At 42.8% G+C, this 14,291-nt stretch overlaps 1 protein-coding gene across 12 annotated transcripts in view; it reads left to right on the top strand.

Annotated features, from left to right (window-relative positions):
- Positions 1 to 14,291, top strand: part of MPDZ (multiple PDZ domain crumbs cell polarity complex component) — a gene marked incomplete at its 5' end in the record, with an annotated part of 133,938 nt that overhangs the window by 113,057 nt on the left and 6,590 nt on the right. For all 12 annotated transcript variants that reach the window (XM_084628273.1, XM_084628274.1, XM_084628271.1 and 9 more), the window contains 8 exons: positions 1,742 to 1,887; positions 2,304 to 2,387; positions 2,481 to 2,674; positions 3,129 to 3,276; positions 6,676 to 6,762; positions 9,993 to 10,089; positions 10,824 to 10,867; positions 13,187 to 13,309. In XM_084628273.1, the coding sequence (XP_084484399.1) occupies positions 1,742 to 1,887; positions 2,304 to 2,387; positions 2,481 to 2,674; positions 3,129 to 3,276; positions 6,676 to 6,762; positions 9,993 to 10,089; positions 10,824 to 10,867; positions 13,187 to 13,309 (923 nt within the window). The remainder of the gene's footprint in view (positions 1 to 1,741; positions 1,888 to 2,303; positions 2,388 to 2,480; positions 2,675 to 3,128; positions 3,277 to 6,675; positions 6,763 to 9,992; positions 10,090 to 10,823; positions 10,868 to 13,186; positions 13,310 to 14,291) is intronic.

Below are 14,291 nucleotides of genomic sequence, written 5' to 3'. Positions count from 1 at the left end.
AAAGTGGGAGTGTGCTAATAAAGTTTGTGGATGACACAAAGCTGGGAGGTATTGCCAATTTAAAGAGAGACTGGGCTATCATACAGGAAGATCTGGATGACCTTGTAAACTGGAGTAATAGTAACAGGATGAAATTTAATAGTGAGAAGTGTAAGGTCATGCATTTAGGGATTAATAACAAGAATTTTAGTTATAAGCTGGGGATGCATCAATTAGAAGTAACGGAGGAGGAGAAGGACCTTGGAGTATTGGTTGATCACAGGATGACTATGAGCCGCCAATGTGATATGACCATGAAAAAAACTAATGTGGTCTTGGGATGCATTAGGCGAGGTATTTCCAGTAGAGATAAGGAGGTTTTAGTACTGTTATACAAGACACTGGTGAGACCTCACCTGGAATACTGTGTGCAGTTCTGGTCTTCCATGTTTAAGAAGGATGAATTCAAACTGGAACAGGTACAGAGAATGGCTACTAGGATGATCCGAGGAATGGAAAATTTGTCTTATGAAAGGAGACTCAAGGAGCTTGGGTTGTTTAGCCTAACCAAAAGAAGGTTGAGGGGAGACATGATTCCCTCTGATATATTTATAGAGAACATAAATACCGGAGAGGGAGAGGAATTATTTAAGCTTAGTACCAATGTGGACACAAGAACAAATGGATATAAACTCGTCATTGGGAAGTTTAGACTTGAAATTAGACGAAGGTTTCTAACCATCAGAGGAGTGAAGTTTTGGAATAGCCTTCCAAGGGAAGCAGTGGGGGCAAAAGACCTATCTGGCTTTAAGATTAAACTTGATAAGTTTATGGAGGAGATGGTATGATAGGATAATATGATTTTCACAATTAACTGATCTTTAAATATTCATGGTAAAAAGGCCCAATGGCCTGTGATGGGATGTTAGATGGGATGGGATCTGAGTTACTACAGAGAATTCTTTCCTGGGTATCTGGCTGGTGAATCTTGCCCCTATGCTCAGGGTTCAGCTGTTCGCCATATTTGGGGTCAGGAAGGAATTTTCCTCCAGGGCAGATTGGAAGAGGCCCTGGAGGTTTTTCACCTTCATCTATAGCATGGGGCACGGGTCACTTGCTGGAGGAGTCTCTGCTCCTTGAAGTCTTTAAACCATGATTTGAGGACTTCAGTAGCTCAGACATAGGTGAGAGGTTTATCGCAGGAGTGGGTGAGTGAGATTCCGTGGCCTGCATTGTGCAGGAAGTCAGACTAGATGATCCTAATGGTCCCTTCTGACTTTTGAATCTATGAATTACTCTTTTTTTGGAGCAGGTATATTGGCGCCAAATCTGCCCTCAAATAAGTGCACACAGCTTCTGGTAACTTCACTGGCTGCACATTGTATGCACATACATGAGAGCAAGGTGTGGCCCAGGCAGTGAAGAAATAAGGCCACATGCAGTGTACACATCTTTGTCCACAATCTCAACAAACTATCATGGACCTGGTGATGGTTGGGCACCAAGATTAGGAATTGTGATTTTAACCAGAGCACAGCTCTTCTTTTGGAGAAAGGGGAGGACCAGAGGCTGTATAATTTTATTTCTTGGGAGTATTTTTAAAATCAGATGAGTAATTAGGGTAGGTTGAATTTTGGGTCCATTTGCAGCTATTCTTGTAAGGCTGTCAATGATCTCTCAAAATGTTATTTTAAAGTTCTTTTTTTTCCCCCAGTTATTGTGGCCACTCACTGTAACCAGCATGTTTAATTGCTGTGTTTAGATACAAGCAGGTCCTCAACTCCAGCCACATTAGCCTCTGACCCAGCTACTTGTCCCATCATCCCAGGATGTGAAACAACCATTGATATCTCCAAGGGACGCACTGGACTTGGATTGAGCATTGTTGGGGGAGCAGACACCTTACTGGTTCGTAAAAATCAGTGATTCTTCATAATGAGATGACAGTACCAATTTAAAGTCCTTAATAGAGAATGTTACTCTGAAGGTGAATATATTATTTCAACAAGTGACTGGAGACAATATCTGTCTGTCTGAGATTTGCTGCACTGAATTGATTTAAGCTTGAACCACAAATATTTTTGTAATCACACTTTTTAAAGCAGAAGAAAGTGACTTCTTTAAAGATCTTTTGCCTTTAGAATTGAGAACCTGAGTTCTCTTACAGCCTGCTGATTACTTAGTTTGCTGTTATTTGGTTACAGTCTTGTCTTCTCATACTAGGATTTTTCAAAAGCTTTCTCCAAAGCCAAAGCTTCGACCAGTTGCTGTGCATATGAGAGGTGTTCTTCTGTGTGCTATGTATTTTTATTGTTAATCCACAGGGAGCTATTATTATCCATGAAGTATATGAAGAAGGAGCAGCATCCAAAGATGGAAGGCTCTGGGCGGGAGATCAGATTTTAGAGGTGCAGTCTTGTGTATATCACTTTTAAATCCCTATGAACTCTTTAGTCATTTAACTCAGGAAAGTATTCAATCAACATGTGGTTACATTGCAGGTGAATGGAATTGACCTCAGGAATGCCACGCATGATGAAGCAATAAGTGTTCTCAGACAGACACCCCAAAAAGTCCGTCTCACTGTCTACAGGGATGAGGCCCAGTACAAGGAGGAAGATATGTATGACGTACTGAATATAGAGCTTCAAAAGAAGCCAGGCAAAGGCCTTGGATTAAGTATTGTTGGGAAAAGGTATGAAGTGAATGGAACTACACTGATGTACCCAACTCAAGACCTAACCCTTGGACCACAGAGCCAGCCCAGGGTTAGGGGAATGAAGAGATGAACCCTCCCTCCTCAAACTTTGCTCCTCCACCATACACAAATTGTCTGTCTCAGTAAATCTGCTCTGTGCTAGCATGTTGTCAAACAATGTCAGTTGTTTCTTTTTTAAACAAAACAAAAATAAAAAAAAATTATAATGTTATGGTGGGCCCATTTGGCCTCCTTTCCAGGGGATTATTTAGGAAGTAAGATACTACTCCATGTGAGTAAGGGTGGAATGGTGGGATCTAGCCCACATTTACTAACCAGAAATTCTAGTAAACAGTTTCTCAGTTCTAAGCAAAAGTCTTATTACAATATGGATAGTGAAATGGTACAAAGAGTGACAAGTTTAAAGCAGAATAAAATTATGTGTTTTCAGAAATGATACGGGGGTGTTTGTGTCAGACATTGTCAAAGGAGGAATAGCAGATACAGATGGGAGACTGATGCAGGGAGACCAGATATTAACAGTAAATGGAGAAGATGTTCGAAATGCTAACCAGGAGGCTGTTGCTGCTTTGTTAAAGGTAATTGTAAAAACAGAGATGGGGACAAGCTGCAGAGTTTAGATCTGGAGCCAAACTGTCTTGAAGTTCAGATTGGATCCAGGGTTCATATTCAGACCATAATAGAGCGGGATGAGGTAGTGAAGAACTTTGGAGCCAGATCTGAACTTTCCCGAACTATAAAGGTGTACAGATTTGGTGTTTTACCTTATGCACATTCCTAGCTGAAATTAGTCGTGTTGGTGGCACACAGATTCATATATCTTAAATCTAGAAGATCATCTAGTCTGACTTCCTGAATAACGCAGGCCAAAGAACCTCACCCAGTAATTTCTGTCTCAAGCCCATAACTTCTGATTGAACTATAGCATATTTTTTAGAAAAACATCCAGTCTTGTTTTAAAGAGTTCACATGATGGGGAACCCACCACATCCCTAGGTAAATTGTTCCAATGATTAAGGACACTCACTGTTAAAAATGTGCCCCTTATTTCTAGTCTGCACTTCCCGAGCTTCAGCTTCCAGCCTCTGGATCTTGCTGTATGTTTTTCTGCTAAATTAAAGAGCTGTCCATGAGAAATCTCTTCCTGTTATAGGAACTTGTGCATTATGATGAAGTAACCTCATAACTAGAACAGTTTGAGAACTAGAATTTCTGCCCGATAAGGAGCTTTGCATTTGACTTTTTTGTTTTGTTCCTGCACAGCATTTTGATTCTTTTGTAGCAGTATTTTCTAACAGAAAACTATTGTGTTGGAAGATTTTCTATCAGCTTTTCTCATAGCCTTCTCTTGGATAAATTAAATAGATTGAGCTTCTTTCATCTCTCATAAGATGTATTTTTCAGACCTCAGATTTATTTTTGGAGTTCTCTTCTGACCCTTTCTATAGTTTCTGCCTCCTTTTTTAAGTGTGAACACCAGAACTGGACACACTATTCCAGTAACAGTCTCACTAGTTCTGTATGTGGAGGTAATACTATCTCCCTACTCCTCTTGGTATTCCCCTACTTGTACATCCCAGGATTGCATTTGTCCTCTTAGCTACAACGTTACATTGGGAGCTCATGTTCAGCTGTTATCTAACAGGCCCCTCAGTCCTTTTTAGAGTCATTTGCTTTCGAGGATACAGTTTCTCTACCCAACCCCATCTTATAAATGTGACTTATTATCTTTATTCTGAGATGTGTGCCTTGGCATTTGGCTATGTTAAAACTCATGGTGTTCAGTGGATTCCACCTTTCCAAGCGATCTAGGTCAGTCTGTGTAACTGACCTGTCCACTTCATTGTTTACCACTTCACCTATTTTTTCTGTCATCTGCAAATTTTACCATCAATGATTTTATATTTTCTTCCAGATCATTGGTAAAGATATTGAATAGCACTGGGCCAAAACCAGGTTCTTCATGACCCAGCTAGATTATCCCAATTGGATGATGATTCCCCATTTACAGTTACTTTTTGTGATCTATGATTTAACCAATTCCTAATCCACTTTATATGGATTGCATTGATTTTTGTTTAAGGGTAATGTTTTTATCATCAGAATGTCATTCAGGACTAAGTCAAATTATATTATGTCAGTACAGGTGCTTTTATCAATTGTGATCTCTCAAAATCAGATTTGACAAAACCTATTTTCCATAAAACTGTATTGTTTGGTATTAATAATGCTACCATATTTTAATTCTTTACTGATTCTTTACCGATTCTTTACCATATCGGCCTTTTCCTTCATTTTGTTCTGGGGGTTGATGTCAGGTTTAACCAGCCCATAGTTTCCAGGTAGCCACGTTTACCATTCTTAAATATTGGCACAACATTAGCTTTTTCCCCAGTCCTCTTGAACTTCCCCATTGTTCCAAGATCTGCTAAAAATTAGAGTTCTTCAGCCAATTCTCTTAATCAGGGCTGCACTGACGGTGTGGGAGGGCCACGGGCAATATCTGAAACTGAGGCCCCTCCACCCTTCCAAAAAAATTACCACTAAGGGGAGGCTATGGTCGAGAGGGGGTTGGAGAGTGAGTTTGCACCGCACTCACTGCACAGCGGCAGCTCACCTCCTGTCCCACAGGGCTGAGCCCGGCTTCCTGCTCTGGGCATTGAGAGCTGGTGCATGGGGTCGCAGCACTACTCACATTTAACTTGGTATTTCCTCCATCATGGGCGTTGGTGGTTCCCCTGGGCCAAATCCAAGCGGTGCTGCAAACCTGTACACCAGGTCACAACACCCCTCTGTTTGGGGCTTGTTGCCACTCCCTCCCCACCTCCAGGTGGCCCTGGAGTACAAGTTGTGAGCCTCTGTTAAGGTAATACAGCTAAACCATAACAGAGTGATGGCACGTCTGCAGTACTCTCAAATCGCTGCACACTCACCTACATGGAAATAGGATTTTATAACAGTGAACTCCCAAAGGAAGAGGAGGAGGAAGAGCAAAACAGTGACAAAAGACTGAAATCTCTCTATTTAAATAGGCTGCAAAATAGGCCTTTACACCGAAGAATAAGTTGTTTTTACAAACAACTGTCTGCAACATCGTAATGTCTTTATGTCTGTCTAGGTTGTTATAGTGAACCTACCGTCCTGGTATCTTTGTGCTTACATGTATGTTAAGTTCCTTCACCGTTCTATCAAAGTTTTCTTCATTTCTGGGAACTAAATTCATTCCTAATGTAACATCAGTTTCCTTGTGGCCATCTAATGTGTGCATCCAAATCGTACAATTGGAAGCTTAAACGCGAAAGAAGAGATTTTGCAAAGGTCCGAATGGCATTTAAGGACCACTTTCCCATTGGAAGTCTGAAGGAGTAGGGCACTCACACCACATTTGTGCATTAAAAATCTCCCTGCAGATCCTCATTTCAGTTACATTGGTGTTAAGCCAAGGTAGATACTAGTTTCAGTTGCCAATTTACATTTCTAAATACCAATTTAAATGCCATGTTCTCAGTTACACTATCGTAAATGTGGAGTAAATCTGTAGATTATATGGCCTGTTTTGGTACCCGGAATTCGAAAGTTCTTCACTTTCATGATTTTTAAAAATGTTTTTGTTTATTAAATAGCTACATCTTGAAAGTGAATTTTACATGCTACTCCCATTTAAGTGAATGGGAACAGGATTACGCCCTTAGTGTAATTTTGGCATCTGAACTGTAATGTTCATTTGTTAATCCAAATATCTGCCATGTATTTTATTTCACAGTATATAATTGGAAAAATACTGTCCAGTTCTGGCTCTGATCCTGCAATGAGCTTTACCTGTGCAGTCCGCATTGCAGGATTGGGGCCTGTGTTTATACACCTTCCATAAGTCTTATTATTTCCATCATCAGTAACTAATATATGCCTTTTAATATTAGTACATTAATGGGTCCTTTCACGGTTGGGAACTGCATTATAAATTTCCTGTTCTTCAGTGTTCATTAGGTATTGTAAGACTAGAAGTTGGAAGAATAAAAGCAGGTCCATTCCATTCTGAGAGGAGAACATCCCAAAGCAGCCAGGTTTGTAACTGTGAAGCTGTTCAGTTTGGAAGAAATCAACTCTGGTTAAATAATTCCCTTTATTTGCTTTTATTGATTTTTAAAGTGACAAAGATTTTCCATATAGTGTGCCGAGGATGAGTTTAAAAAAAAGCAGCTTTTATGTACTTCACAGCTTTTTCATAGCCATATCGTATGTTAACTTCATCATATTATGTGTTGAAAGCATGATACAGCCAAATATTATCCCATGGATAAAGTTTACCCCTTTGCTGCATTGCCTGATCATAATTTTAGGGCCCTCTCCTAGGAGGTGCAGAGAACTCTAACTCCCACTGAAATCAGTGAGAATTGGAGGGCTCTCATATTCTGGCTGGGTCAGGCCCTTAACTTAAGAATGCCCCTTCTGTTCTAGATTACTGTCCATGAGGTATTTTATTCAGCTCTCTACCACACTGCTCTGATATTCCTACAGAAGTGTGCAAACCATTGAAAAGACTGAGAAAACAACAGGGTTTTAAATGGTTAATAGACCCAGTCAGAAAATAGAAATTTTGGTCTTTGTCAAGCTTTTCCAATCAGCTCTGCTGATTAATTCTAACATAACTAAAAAGTGTTTGATCTTCATCAGTTTCCATATCTGATGCCTTTTCTGCACTGTGGATGACATGTAGGGGACATGCAGCTAAACACTGCACTGAAATCAGGCTGCATCCACACTGCAGTGCGTTGCTATACAGGGCAGTGAAAGGCTCTGGCAGGGAGGAAAGGTTCTGGCTACGGCAGGTCCCGGTGCCTTTCCCCTCTGCCTCCCCCACCAGAACCTTTCCCTGATGCCAGAGTATTTCCCTTGGGCAGGGAAAGGCTCCAGCACCTCCCTGCAGTGGGGAAAAACTCCAGCAATGGGGAGCTGCCAGAGACTTTCCCTGCTGCCCTACCAGAGTCTTTCCCTGCTGTTGAAGCGTTTCCCCGTTGCGGGGAAGGGCTGAGGTAACGGGACATTACATTGCTAAAAATAATAGTGTAGATGTGGGAGGCACTGCTTGGGCATGTAGAAAGCGATGTAGGGTATATACCAGGGACAGGCAAACTTTTTGGCCTGAGGGCTGCATTGGGTTTTGGAAATTTGTACGGAGGGCCGGTTAGGGGAGGGGGGGTGTGGCCCGGCCCCCACCCTCAATGCACCCCTCCCCCCGCTTCTGGCCCCCTGATGGCCCCCCCGGACTCCTGCTCCATCCAAACCCCCCTGTCCCCTGACCTCCCCCCAGAACCCCTGCCCCTGACAGCCCCCCGCTGCCCCATCAACCCCTCCTCTCATTCCTGACTGCCCCCCTGGGACCCTTGCCCCATCCAACGACCCCTTCTCCCTAACCGCCCCCGGAACCCCTGCCCCTGACTGCCCCCCACCGCCCCATCCAACTCCCCTCCTTCCTGTCTGCCCCCCTGGGAACTCCGCCCCCATTCAACCCCCCTGCTCCCTGCCCTCTGACCGCCCTGACCCCTATCCACACCTCCATCCGCTGACCACCGCCCCTTCCCTCTATCCAACCCCCTCTGTCCCCTTACCGTGCTGCCTGGAGCACCGGTGCCTGGCAGCGCTACAGCCATTCCACCTGGCTGGAGTCAGCCACACCCTGCGCAGCACTGGGTCAGGCCGGGCTCTGCAGCTGTGCTGCCCCAGGAGCTCACAGCCCAGGGCATTGCACCGGCAGCGCAGTGAGCTGAGGCTGCAGGGGAGGGGGAATAGTGGGGGAGGAGCTCAGGGGCCGGGCAGGGGGCCGCAGTTTGCCCACCTCTGGTATATACCCTAAGGTTCTGGCATGTCTAAGCGGTGCTTTGTCATCTACACTGCTATTTATACCAATACCGTGGCAGGGAGGGGGCGCGCGCGGGGCATAGCCTGAATGTGTTCTTGATATTAAACAGTTCAGATTGTACTGCTATGGTGATGTGCCTCAGTGTTTTCATTATAAACTTTATTTTTCAAAGTCTCAGAATTTTCATGAAGATTTCTCTGCCTAAAATGTTCATCAGCAAAGACCATCAAGGACCTGAGCCTAAAAAACTCAGGTCAGATTAGTTAGGATTGAAGTGAAGATTGCAGGATTTGACCTGGATGCATTTTTCACTAGGAGTTAGGTTTGAGTAAGTACTGCAGCATTTGGTCCTCCTTAAATATATATGGACCTTCAGAATTTGGCTAAGGTGAAAATGCAGAATCAAGCTGTAACCCAGGCCGTTAAGCCAGTAGAAATGTATAATGAGTAATTTTTACTTGAAATATCTATAAAGCCTTTTAGTCTAATAATGACAAAGTAACACAACATCAGGGGGAGGGATAGCTCAGTGGTTTGAGCATTGGCCTGCTAAACCCAGGGTTGTGAGTTCAATCCTTGAGGGGGCCATTTAGGGATCTGGGGCAAAAATTGGGGATTGGTCCTGCTTTGAGCAGGGGTTTGGACTAGATGACCTCTTGAGGTCCCTTCCAACCCTGATATTCTATGATCAGTCACCTTGTCCCCTCAGATATGTGTACACACACAACTGATGTCAGAGTTCTAATGAGAGGTGTGCACACACAGCCGAGAGGATAGTCTGGCCTCAAAACTTTATTTATATAGCTTCTGAATTAACAAGTGAGTACATACTAGGGCAAAATGCGTGTTTTCAGTTGAGATGTAAACTGAATGGAGAAATTAAAATCACAAGAATTACAGAGCGGATTTTAAGACAAAGGAGATATGGGGAGGAGAAAGTGTTTTTATAGTCATGGCTGATGATGTGGTTACAGACAGTGGAGGCAAATGGATGGTGTGGATTGATTTCCAGGAGAAAGAGAGAAACAATAGAATCATTTGTTAGGGTTCCCCTATCTTCTTTGTCAATGTTCTATACTCTGTCCTTCATTTTTTAACTTTTGTCAGAACACTGTCATCAGTTACACCCATAAACCTCCAGCAAAGTCATAGGAAGTTCCATGAGTTAATCTGAGGGCAGAATTTGGGCTCCTAGAAGCAATCTTTCTAAAGGCTGTGGAAGGTTTTAGCTATGCAACCACAAACCTTCAACTAAGAGAGCCCTCCAGAATGCTCTGAGGATATAGAAGAGTTATTGTTAGTCTCACAGTACATCATTTCTTACTAGGCACAAGAGGAAGGTAGTAAAATAGCACTGGAGCTCATAATTTTACTTTCCGGCAAGCTAGAAGTTTGAAGACTATGGTATAATCCCAATGTGATGTTATATTTTAGGTGAGTGAAGGAAGTGGCAGCCTGTCATCATTCAGTTTCCCACCTTCTGGTTCCAACCCATCTGAGGGCTTTGAAAGTGGTCTTAAGAAGAATGCGCGTAAGATTCATTTGGTGCCTTTAATATTCTATATCTAAAACTTCTCCCCGTTATCCTGTGTGTGAATCAGTAGCTGAGGTATCTTTTGTTTGTCTGAAGTGCTAGATACTCTTTTGAACTGTAGGCATAAAAACAGTTCCTTGTAATTCAAGTCCAAAATGCTGATAGGGCAATTGTAAAAAAAAAAAACACATAGGTATCATTCTATAGCCCTTTATAAGCATAACTGTGGCAGCTTGTCATACCTTATGTTGTATTATAAGAACGCAAGTTGTTAAATCAGAGATTCTCATCAAAAGTAAGTATATCTTCCATTCAACTATCTGATGCATCCCACATGTGAATCTGTGGACAGTAGCAGATTTTGTGTAGTTAAATCAGGAAAGATGAGTAACAGTTTTCTCATGTTTAAATTACAAGGAAGTCATTATTGCCCTAAGTCTGTTTTGTTAATTGCTCAGATTGAATAAACCTGACCGTCTTTATTCCAGAATATATACATTATTCAGAAAATGAATGACTGGGTATCTTTTTTATTTTTGTGTAAAATACACCTAGTCCCTCCCATCTCAAAAGTAGTTCAATCTTATTAATGTAATGAGAGCAGATGTCCAGGCATGTTACTATAATAGAGCAAAAGCTAAAATCATTATAACTGTTTTTATGGCTATAATGAAGAGCTTACTTTAAAATCTTACCGAACCTTTTATATATTTATTTTTATCGTTTCACAGTATCATCTGAAATACAAGGATTAAGAACGGTTGAAATAAAAAAGGTAAGTCATACTGTAAAAATGTACAGGGAACTGGAACCCCTCAGCCGCTATAAATTAGTGTGTTTACACCCACCGCGGCTCTGGCCCTAGATTTTTACCTGTTGGAGAGAGGTAGTGCCATGTCCTGAGACTTGTAAAAGATATTTTAGGTTTTCATGAACATATGTCTAGTTTTGTTAGTTAATCCATTTTATAGAACAAACACGCTATTGGCAGGTTTACATCCAGCCCCTAGGTTTTCCAGCTGCTGTGGGGGTGTAACACATAGGTCCCCATAATATCAGTCTGAGTCAAGCATCTAGATTCCTGTAACCTACTTTGAAAATTTAAGGGACAAAGAATTAGCATGAGTTTGAGCCATATTTTTATTTTTGTCACATTGAGTTAAATCCAGAGTAAACAGAGTTTAGGATTTACAGTCCCACTTTTTATCATATTTTTCTTACTGAATCATTTTCAGTTAGGATGTACTTATACTATGACTATTTTTAACTGTACTGTATATTTAATAAAATCATCAGTATACAGATTCTGAAATCAGTTTCTCTCACCAGTTTTACACCTGTGCAGTTCCATTGACTTCCTGATTTATATGCAAATATCAGCAAAATCAGGCTCTTTTATTTTTCCAGTATTATTTTTTGTTTCAATTGGCTTGACATTCAAGGCTTTTCATTGCATGGATTTATTTTAGCTACTTTATTCTCTCTGTCCCTTCTATAAATAGCTTTTTACACTGTGCTGAAATGTTATTTTGAACTTTCTAAAGCTGTTACTGCTGTGTGTGTCATACAGCAGCAATACACTAGGAGGAGTATGCTTCCTCTTTCTATATTTGCAGTGTTACGAAAATAGTGTACATCACCACAGCTAGCCCTATTACTTACAGATACAAAATGGGTAGATCCTCTTCTTAAAGCACAGGCCTATAATGGGGCAATTTCAAATCATGGCTGCTATTTGAGTGCAGTGACAGAATCTGCATGCTCAAAACCCAGTTTGTTATATAAATTGAGCTCAAATAGATTTTGCTCATGTATAGTCTGTCATTGGTGTGCATGATTGATAGGCCTGGTTATAAAATCAGGAGCAACTCCCCTGAAGTCAGGGAATTGCATAGGTGTAAAAACAATGTAAGAAGGGGTGTGTGTGTGTGTGGGGGGGAATCAGGCTGCAAAGTGAAACCAATTTCATGCAAATGTGATACATACACATGTAATTTGCACCACACAAACGGCAGCTGGATTGAATCATGTCTGAATTTTTTTTTTTTAGCAGAACTTAAGCTAAACAGCATTAGGTTGAGATTCTTGATTCTTTCACTGTGGACAAGTTTGCTCTTTTTTTCATCTCTTTTATTTCCCCTGAGAGATGAACATTGTGCAAGGGGAGTTAAATTGTTACATGGCTTCCTCAGTGCTTGTGTCATTGTTATAAAAGCTTTGGGTGAGTCTACAAGCCAACACTCCCGCCCTACCCCACAGTATCACCTTTACTAAACCTCATTATTGGCTACGCTTTCCAGTCATTGGTGCGAGGGAGCCTTATTCTGCCCAGTGGTTATCAGTGGCTTCATTCTGCAACTTCAGCAATAAGGGATCTGTATAGTAAAAAATCAAGACGGAATAGCCAGTCAGATGTCACATAGGTGTGAGCTCAAAATGCCTGCCAGGCAATCTACAGGGCAACAGTGAAGGTAGAAGGAACAGAGATTCGCATCTTCTTGGTTAGAGTAAAAAATTCTCAGTGGTAGTGAACCAAAACAATTCATTGTTCCTTCTCCCATTACTATTTTCCATTCTCCCGTCCCTATACTCTGTTGCTTGCTTACTAGCACCTGTACACGTTTTACGTTTCAACTTTATTTTTCCTTTTTTTCTCCCTGAGAAACTATTTTAAAAAACAGGGTGCTTTCTCCTACTTCTCTCGGTGAAGTTTCTTGTGACACACTATGTGAAAGATCCTTCATGAAGACAAACTGACAAGTTTTGAGGAATTTGCAATAGTGGAATGAAAGTGAAGAGGAGTAGGAGTGCCATATCCCCTCCCTGTACATTGACCTGGAGGAATTAGGACTGAATTCTTCATAAGTGAATAGTTATTTTTTCCATTCATTGGTTTTAGGGTGCCTGTCTTAAGACACTGTAAAGAGGCCTGGCTTTGAGGGTGGGTGTTCAGTGCTGTCTGAAAATCAGGCCCCTTTAAGAGGCTTTAAGTTGGGTACCCAAAATCACTAGTCAGTCTTGAAAATCTGGGCCTAAAGGTAATTGTGTATTTTCTCTCAAACAGTATCTTAATCTGTTTTCTTTACTGTAACAGGGTCCTGCAGATTCCCTAGGAGTGAGCATTGCTGGAGGAGTAGGAAGTCCCCTGGGAGATGTTCCCATATTTATTGCCATGATGCACCCAAATGGAGTTGCAGCTCAAACTCAGAAACTCAGAGTAAGTTAATTGCTAAGAAAGGAGGTTGGTAAAAAAGCTTAATATGATGATGCTGAATAAATTACTCTGCCTTGGTCACAGAGTAGAGCAGGGGTCGGCAAACTTTTTTGCCCAAGGGTCACATCTGGGTTGCAAAATTCTATGGAGGGCCGGGTAGGGAAAGCTGTGCCTCCCCAAACAGCCTGGCCCCCGTCCCCTATTCACCCCCTCCTACTTCCCGCCCCCTGACTGCCCCCCTCACAACCCCCAAGCCATCCAACCCCCCCTGCCCCTTGTTCCCTGACCGCCCCCTCCTGGGACCCCCTGCCCCTAACCACCCCTGGAATCCCCCCCCATCCAACACCCCTCCCCCCCCCGTTCCCTGTCCCCTGACTGCTCTGACCTCTGTCCACACCCCCGCCCCCTGACAGGCCCCGCAGGTCTCCCACACCTATCCAACCGCCCTGTTCCCCATCCCCTGACCACCCCCCGTCCCCCAGAACCTCTGCCCCATCCAATCGCCCCTCTGTCTCCTGACTGCCCCCTGGTATCCCCTGCCCCTAACCGCCCCCTGCTCCCTGCCCCCCGGGACCTCCTGCCCTTTATCCAACCCCTCCGCTCCCTGCCCCCTTACCATGCTGCTCAGAGCAGCAGGACTGGCTTATTGGAAAGCCCGGCAGGATCAGCAGGTCAGAGCACTGGAGGCGTGGTGAGCTGAGGCTGCGCGGGAGGGGCCGGGGGCTAGCCTCCCCGGCTGGGAGCTCAAGGGCTGGACAGGACAGTTCCGTGGGCCAGATGTATCCCGCGGGCCATAGTTTGCCCACTTCTGGAGTAGAGCCACATGGTGTATTCACTAGCACTTCAGGCCATGCCAGGAATTTCTCCCATTCAAATCAAGAGTACAGTAGTTTTAGATGGGTTTAGAGTACAGTAGTTTTTTTTCACAAACATTAGCAATTGGGGAGAAAACCTTAAAGCAACCTTGGAACATGGAGCCAGCATG

Source organism: Lepidochelys olivacea, assembly GCF_965140295.1.
Source record: "Lepidochelys olivacea isolate rLepOli2 genome assembly, chromosome: 5".
In the NCBI taxonomy this organism is placed as follows: domain Eukaryota; kingdom Metazoa; phylum Chordata; order Testudines; family Cheloniidae; genus Lepidochelys; species Lepidochelys olivacea.
This window is presented reverse-complemented; position numbering and strand designations above follow the sequence as displayed.